The sequence below is a fragment of the Lithobates pipiens genome, unplaced genomic scaffold, assembly GCF_037356315.1.
Source record: "Lithobates pipiens isolate NorthernLeopardFrog02 unplaced genomic scaffold, aLitPip1_a1.2 Scaffold_8, whole genome shotgun sequence".
NCBI classification, from domain to species: Eukaryota; Metazoa; Chordata; class Amphibia; order Anura; family Ranidae; genus Lithobates; species Lithobates pipiens.
In genome coordinates this window covers 636,981,449-636,989,115 of record NW_027507903.1, presented here as the reverse complement: position 1 = coordinate 636,989,115, position 7,667 = coordinate 636,981,449, and the positions used below count along the sequence as shown (strand labels likewise).

Genomic DNA, 7,667 nt, shown 5'->3' with positions numbered 1-7,667 from the left:
GGGTCCAAATAAAAACAAAGGAATGGGAAAAGGCATTTATTCGTACACATAATATGTCGTTAGCTACTAAGGCACAAGAGATGAACTTTAAAGTGGTTGTAAACCCTCCCCCACAACTTTGTCCCATGTAAATCAGCATAAAAAACCCTAATGAACACTGCTTGTAGTTATCTCCTTACTTGCTTAGTATTGTTGTAATCCTTGTTGTTCTGTAGAATGAAGTCACTGAGCATGCCCAGATCTCCCTTGATTTAAGGCACACTCTTTATGTCTTATCTATCTGTTATCTGGACTTCCTACTGCACAACACTGAACTCTGCTAATCACTCAGAGCTTCCTCCTACACACCATGTGACATGACATACAGTCTAAACTGCAGCCATTACTGCAGTCTTATCAGCTGAAGCTGTTACGTCTGACAAAGGGAAACATTAGACATCAGCACACGTAATTACTATGAAATAAACAAGTAAGCTATGAACAGGGAAGCAGGGTTGCCATAGAAACGTTGGATTGAGAAGGAGGCTTGGTTAACAGTACAGGAAGTGCTCAATGTAAGGGTGGAAATACACTCCACTGTGGACTCAGAAAACAATACTTAAGATGGCGCTGCCAATCCCCTGGAAACAAGTTTTTTAAAGTTTCGTTAAACAGTAAGTAATATGCGATTTGGGCTGGATTACAGTGGCTATAGTCTGATAATTACTTATTATAATGGACTAAATGAAAAGAAGCATCAGAGTGGGAGAGTTTACTTCCTCTTTAAGCTTCTTTCTCGATGGTACAGATGTCCGGTACTGATCCACTAGATATATTCAAATATGACGGACTTGTGTTGGCGGTGTCACTCTGCCAAAGGTCCGTTACTACATATTTGGTGGGAATGTCCTTCAGTTTATAATTTTTGGAATATGATACTCCAGCTTTATGCCCGGGTAACGGGGGAAACTATCTCCAACATACCACAAATTACTTTGTTATCTATTCTCCCTGGCTAAAAGCATTAAGAAAGGCCTTCTGAGACATTGGTTGACAGCTGCAAGAGCGGTTATACCGCGACATTGGCAGTCGGCACATGTTCCATCGTTGACTGAGTGGATTTCAGAGATGGATTACATTGCGAGGATGGAGACTCTCTTGTCGCAGCAGATGGACACTTATGAACAGTGTTGTCAAATTTGGCAGCCGTGGAAGATGTTAAGGGAATCCCTTGAATTACGGAACCTGATTGGAGGTTGTAGAGTTGGGGTGAGTGAGGAGACGTTGGTTTGAGTAGTCATTTCGGGTAGTTCTAAATGTGTTTTTTTCTTCCCCCCTTCTGCCTCTTGATAGGGCTTGGCAGGGTGTGGGTATATGTTTTATATTTTGTTATAATGTGGTATGTTCTTTATTATTATTTATAGGATGTGGATTATGTGTGATTCTTTATAAAAAAAAAATAAAAAATTTATGTTTAGTTGTTTGTTGGTTATATAAATGTCTTAAAAATTGTCAATAAAATTAGAATTAAATAAACCAATAAAAATTATTGAATCTAAAACAGTATTACAAAAATATTTATTACCAAAAAAATAAAAACATACCCACCTCCACCCTTCACCATTAAAAAAATGACAACATTGTCATATAAGCACCAAATAGCAGCAGCTCACACACAACCATCCACCCCATCCAAAGACACCAGGCTTATTGCCATGCCATCAAATCCCATGGGGGGTACTGGCCAAACTATTACAGCTTGTGGTGATTTTAAATAATGAGACACGTATGTCTAATCCAAGGTCAGGCCCCCAGTCAGGTCTATTCAAACATGACTGGCTAAAGGAATGACTTTTTAGTGGGCCCCAGTTAACTCTGGGTTAGCCAAATATCAGCTGCTGTGAATATCAATAAACCTTGTGTAGGCAAATACAGCCACTATAAGACCAAATATATCAGCAGTTGTCAGCGTATAGCAGATCGGACTGTGCAGTTCAAAGCCATCAGAGAGCTCTTAATTACTGGTTATAACCATACAGACAGTCTCTCAGATTGGTATCCACTCTGCAGATAACATAACATAGCAGGATGCTGAAAGCTGCTAGATACGGCAGCAGCAGGAAAGCAAAGCTAAGCCAGACGTTTTACACCAATAGCAGACAAGGTAGTTGGATACTGAAGCACGTAATGGAAATTAGGATAAAATGTCTGATACTCACAGTGTTTCACATGTAAGGCATACAGTCATGCTTAAAAGTTTGCACACCCCACCAAATTGTTAAATTTTGTCATTAATATTGAAAATATGACTGATCATGCTGTCTTTTATTTAAGGATAGCAATCACATGAAGCCATTTATTATCACATCGTTTTTTGGAACCTTTTAAAAACATAATGATAACAGAAATCGCCCAAATGGCCCTGATAAAAATTGTGCATACCCCGGAATGTTTGGCCTTGGTACAGACACAGAAGGTGGCACACACAGGTTAAAATGGCAATTAAAGGTTAATTTTCCACATTTGTGGCTTTTTAAATCACAATTCGTGTCTGTGAATAAGTCAGTGAGTTTGTTAGCTCATTATTATCTTGTTAAGCGGGTCTTTTGACGGTTCTTTTCTATCTCCTCATGGCTTAGTGTCTAGCCTGTTCAGTGCATCCACGTGAGAGCTAACAAATGCATTGACTATTTATACACAAACACTAATTGTGATTTAAAAAGCCACAAATGTGGGAAATTAACCTTTAATTGCCATTTTATGCTGTGTGTGCCACCATCTGTGTCTGTACCAAGGCCAAACTTTCCAGGGTATGCAAACTTTTGATCAGGGCCACTTAGGTGATTTCTGTTATCATTATGATTTAAAAAGGTTTTAAAAAAAAGAAGTGATAATAAATGGCTTCATGTGATTGCTATCCTTAAATAAAATACATTTTTTTGGCATGATCAGTCATATTTTCAATATTAATGCCAAAATGTCACAATTTCTGCCAGGGTATGCAAACTCTTGAGCACAACTGTAAATACCTCCACAATGCAAAGCAATGCAATTTCATTTAATCGAGGCTCAATCACATTGCTCCTTCTGTTTGGTGTACAAGCCACCAGGGAAGATGTAGCTCTTGTGGTCTACAGGTCGTTCCCAGCACTTCCTGTTGTCATTACATCGGCCAGTTCCCTGTTTCGAGCTTATCATTGCATTAGCTCATTACTCCAGTAAGTGTCACCGCCACCATCGTCAAGCCTCTTAGCCAGCATAGATGGAAGGGCATGTGTTGGCAGCTGCTTGATGACATCACACCGTCAACATGTTTCACTCGTCAAACAGCACAGGCTTCCTCAGGGAGGGGCTAATTTGCAGAGACTTAAATACCTAACTTGTTGGTTGTATTTTCAAATGACCAGCAGGTACCTCCCTCCCCAACAGACTGAAACTGTTGCATACACACCGTCAGACAAAGTTGTCAGAAAATCCGATCGTACTTAACGTGATGACGTTATTTTGTTAGGACGGGACTACGTTCAGGCTAGTAGCCAATAGCTTTGGTCTAGGAATTTGATCTGAGCATGCGTGGCACTTTGTCCGATTGGAATTCTCTACACATGATCGGACAAAGTCCGAACGGATCATGTTGTCGGAAAATTTTATAGACAAGTTGGAAAACTTGGTCCGTCGGATACTCCGACGGAAACAGTCCAATGGAGCCCACACACAGTCGGATTATCCGACAACACGGTCCAATCGGACACCTTCCGTCGGAATGTCCGACCGTGTGTACAAGGGCTTAGTCAAAATGAAAGGTCAATTTGATATTCCGCTCCTTATGATTCAGCTCCTATATAAATATCTGAAGCTTCTCAGCCATTCCCTTCAACAGTACCATAACATTGCCGATTTACTTAAGCCACAAGGTTACATGGTACATCAAAGATACCTTCTCCTCCCAAATGAAGGCAGGCATAAGTTGGAGCCCAAGGGGCTCCCGTGCAGGTGCCCCTCATCTGTTGGTAGCTGGATCTCAAAACTGAAAAAAAAATTGCTGTAGAGGTTTAACCTAAGTGATTCCAAATAAATTAATTCTGTGCCCCCATTTGTGGAAAGTCAGCTTCCAAATGCGGGTCACCCCCATTAGGCCCTACTCATGTAGGTTTGATGTGTAGAGCGACACCACATCAATCCCAAATAGAAGAGACCCTCCACTACCACCTGCCTATTTTTGTGAAGTACATCATGGGTATCCTGTATGTAGGGGGGGAGTTCAACCACCAGTACTTGATAGAGGAATCCATATACTTATCCACTTTCTCAAGAAGCCCTTTAATGGCAGAAACTATCGGCCTTCCCAGTGGGTTGGGCGAATATTTGGAATTATATAGAAGATAAGTGTATTGTACTCATCCACCTTCAGGTATTCAAGTTCTCTTTTTGAGATCAATCCCATAAGTCCACCAACTCACCATCAATATGTAGATGTAGTCCTCGTAACTAAGGCCATACAAAATAACTTGGGCTAAGGGAAGTCCCATGTGGAAAAGGTTGCCACAAGAGGACCAAGCAGTTGTTAAAGTGAAGTTCCACCCAAAAATGGAACTTCCGCTGAAGTGTAGGTGGCCCCTTGACATGCCACATTTGGCATGCAATATTTTTTGGGGGTGCAGATACCCCTTTTTAGAGGGATCCAGCTTCCACTTCCTCCCGGGGCACCGCGGCGCCGGAAGCCAGTTCACCTCTACCCCCTCCCTCTCGGCAATCATCTGGGACACGACACAGGTCCCAGATGATTGCCCGACCGGTTACAGTGTGCAGCGCAGCTCGCGCATGTGCAGTGCATGCCTGGCTGTGAAGCCAAAGCCGGGTGCCCACAGTGACAATGCAGCAGAGAGGAGGGGGAGAGGAGAGGGGCTTCGTACGCCCGCATCACTGGACCGTGGGACAGGTGAGTGTCCGATTAATAAAAGTCAGCAGCTACACTCTTTGTAGCTGCTGACTTTTATATGGGTGGAACTCCGCTTTAAGTATTAAGGCTATGAAGCCAACAGCCTCCTAGAAATCAGTGTCACTGACTGTGGGCAGAGCCCCATGGCAAATCTGAAACATTAGCCCCACATCAGGTTTGTTTTGGATATTGCAAAATATGTATATCAACCAACCAATTAAATAGTATCTAAAGAAAATCATCATCATTTTCTGCATTTCAGGGTGTTGGCACAATAAATAAGGGGTACGTTTTGAGGGTTCAAGGGCTGTGGCACACGCATGCAATGTACAGTGTGAATAGTCTCAGACTCTACATAATCACATTCCTTTTTTGGCGTGATGAAACCACATTCACCTTTCACCAAGTGCGCTGAGTTTCTTCTCTATACCCGTCTTTCCATCTGTCTGTCTCTACAGCTGGGAAGTATGATAATCTTTACCTCTATGAAAAACCTCCCTCTTCTGTACACTGATGTTCATGTCTGATATTATCAACTCAACCCAGCCCCACCCTGTGTTGTATTGGAGATTGTATTGAAACACAACTGTATTCATCATTATTGGCAGGGACTTTCATTGTACGTCTCTCTGCTGTCTGCAATGGCATCTGCTGAACTGAAAGCTGAGCTGGAATGTTCCCTTTGTTTGGACATTTATACAGATCCTGTAAACCTGAGATGTGGACACAACTTCTGCCGGGTCTGTATTGATTGTGCGCTGGATACACAGGAGAGGTCTGGAGGATATTTCTGTCCTGACTGCAAGGAGAAGTTTCAGGAACGGTCTGCACTGCAGGGGAACATAACACTACGTAACATAGTGGAGAATTTCCTGTCTTCTCAGCCAGATAAGGAGGAGTCCGGGGGCTTCTGTACTCACTGTGTGGACTCTCCTGTACCTGCTGTTAGATCCTGTCTGCTCTGTGAGGTTTCTCTATGTGATAAACACTTGAGAGTCCACAAAAAGTCCCCAGAACACGTCTTATGTGACCCCACCTTGTCCATGGAGAGCAGGAAATGCTCCGTCCATAAGAAGATTCTGGAGTATTACTGCACTGAGGATAATACCTGTATATGTGTGTCCTGTATGATTGGAGAACATAAAGGACATGAGATGGAGTCACTGGATGAGGCTTCTGAGAAGAAGAAGGAGACACTGAGGAATGTTCTGCAGAAACTTCTGACAAAGAGAGAGGAGACGGAGGAAAGAGTCCAGAGTCTGCAGGAACACAGGAGGAAAGTAGAAGAAAAATCAGCTGATGACACCGAGAGAGTCACTGTCCTGTTTAGAGATCTCAGGAGACGTCTGGAAGGCCTGGAGAAGAGAGTCCTGAGGGAAATCTCCGGGAGGGCAGAGCGGATCTCCATCTCCATCCGGGATCTGGAAATAAAGAAGGAGGAGCTGTCCAGGAAGTTGCGTCACATTGAGGAGCTGTGTAACGTGACGGATCCACTGACTGTCTTACAGGAATCAGACACAGGTGACTTGTGTGATACTGAGGATGGAGATAATGAGGACAGAGAGAGACATGAGGAGCTCCTCCATGATGGAGGGGGTCTGGATGTGGCTGGGATATCTAACACATTACACACAGGTTTATCTGATATAATAACAGAGGTAAATGTAGACTTCTATATACAGGATGCAGCAAATATATTGCTGGATGTAAATACAGCTCATAATTCTCTGTATATATCAGATGATAGGAAAACTGCTACCAGGTCACATATAGACCAGAGTCGTCCAGAAACACCAGAGAGATTTCAGTATTGGTCTCAGGTGTTGAGCAGTCAGGGTTTCTCCTCAGGGAGACATTACTGGGAAGTGGATATCGGGGGATCAGATGGATGGAGAGTTGGGATGTGTTACCCAAGTATAGACAAGAGACAAAGAGTGCAGTCATGGATTGGAAATAATAACAAGTCCTGGTGTTTGTATAGGAATGGTGATCTGTATGGGGTGATACATGACTGTAAACTGATTTCCTTACTCTGCTATATCTCCAGTAAAAGAGTCGGGATATATTTGGATTATGAGGCCGGGCGGATCTCATTTTATGATCTGTGTGACCCGATCCAACACCTCCGCACCTTCACCACCACCTTCACTGAGCCCCTCCATGCTGGGATACTGGTAGGGAGAGGGAGTATAAAGATCTGTGGGGGGGGGGGGGGGGGTCAGAAGATATAAAACTGGTGACATCACAATGAGGAGGGGTGGGATTGATGGAATATTCAGCCAATAAGATAAGAAAGTGAGGTGGGGCTTAAGTCAGTGTCATGTAGGTTTTTCTACTATAAATAAATGTAAGTGAGATTTCTCACTCTGTCACTCATTGATCACTGTGATTGGGTAGAATATCTGTCCAATTACTGCAGTATCAGTGAGTAACATGTTCCTATTGGTCAGTGAACATGGGTGTGGTCTTTCTATCTATCTATCTATGAAATGTACATAATGCGATGCATTAATAAAGTGTATTTCCACCCAATTGTTTTTTCTCATAGTATTGCACATAGTTGGGAAGGGTTAGAACCCTGGCCCGGTGTTTTACAACTATCTGGGCCTCATTTAGATAGATCTACTCTCACTTCCTGTCCTACTAGCTATGTTTAACCAAAAAGGAAGTGAGAGGAACTTTCTAACAGATTTTCTTTTGTAGCATAGGGGAAGGCTAGAACCCCTTTAGAATTTGTATTACTGTCTGT

General features: G+C 42.8%; 1 protein-coding gene across 1 annotated transcript; it reads left to right on the top strand.

Annotated features, from left to right (window-relative positions):
• The first annotated feature begins 5,494 nt into the window (after positions 1 to 5,494).
• Positions 5,495 to 7,450, top strand: LOC143961572 (E3 ubiquitin/ISG15 ligase TRIM25-like). Its single transcript, XM_077470881.1, has one exon. The coding sequence runs from the start codon at positions 5,560 to 5,562 to the stop codon at positions 7,147 to 7,149; it is 1,590 nt and encodes a 529-aa protein (XP_077327007.1). The 5' UTR covers positions 5,495 to 5,559; the 3' UTR covers positions 7,150 to 7,450.
• Positions 7,451 to 7,667: the final 217 nt, after the last annotated feature.

Coding starts and splice junctions, on each gene's coding strand:
- LOC143961572 (XM_077470881.1), top strand. CDS start 5,560: ATGGCATCTGCTGAACTGAAAGCTGAGCTGGAATGTTCCCTTTGTTTG.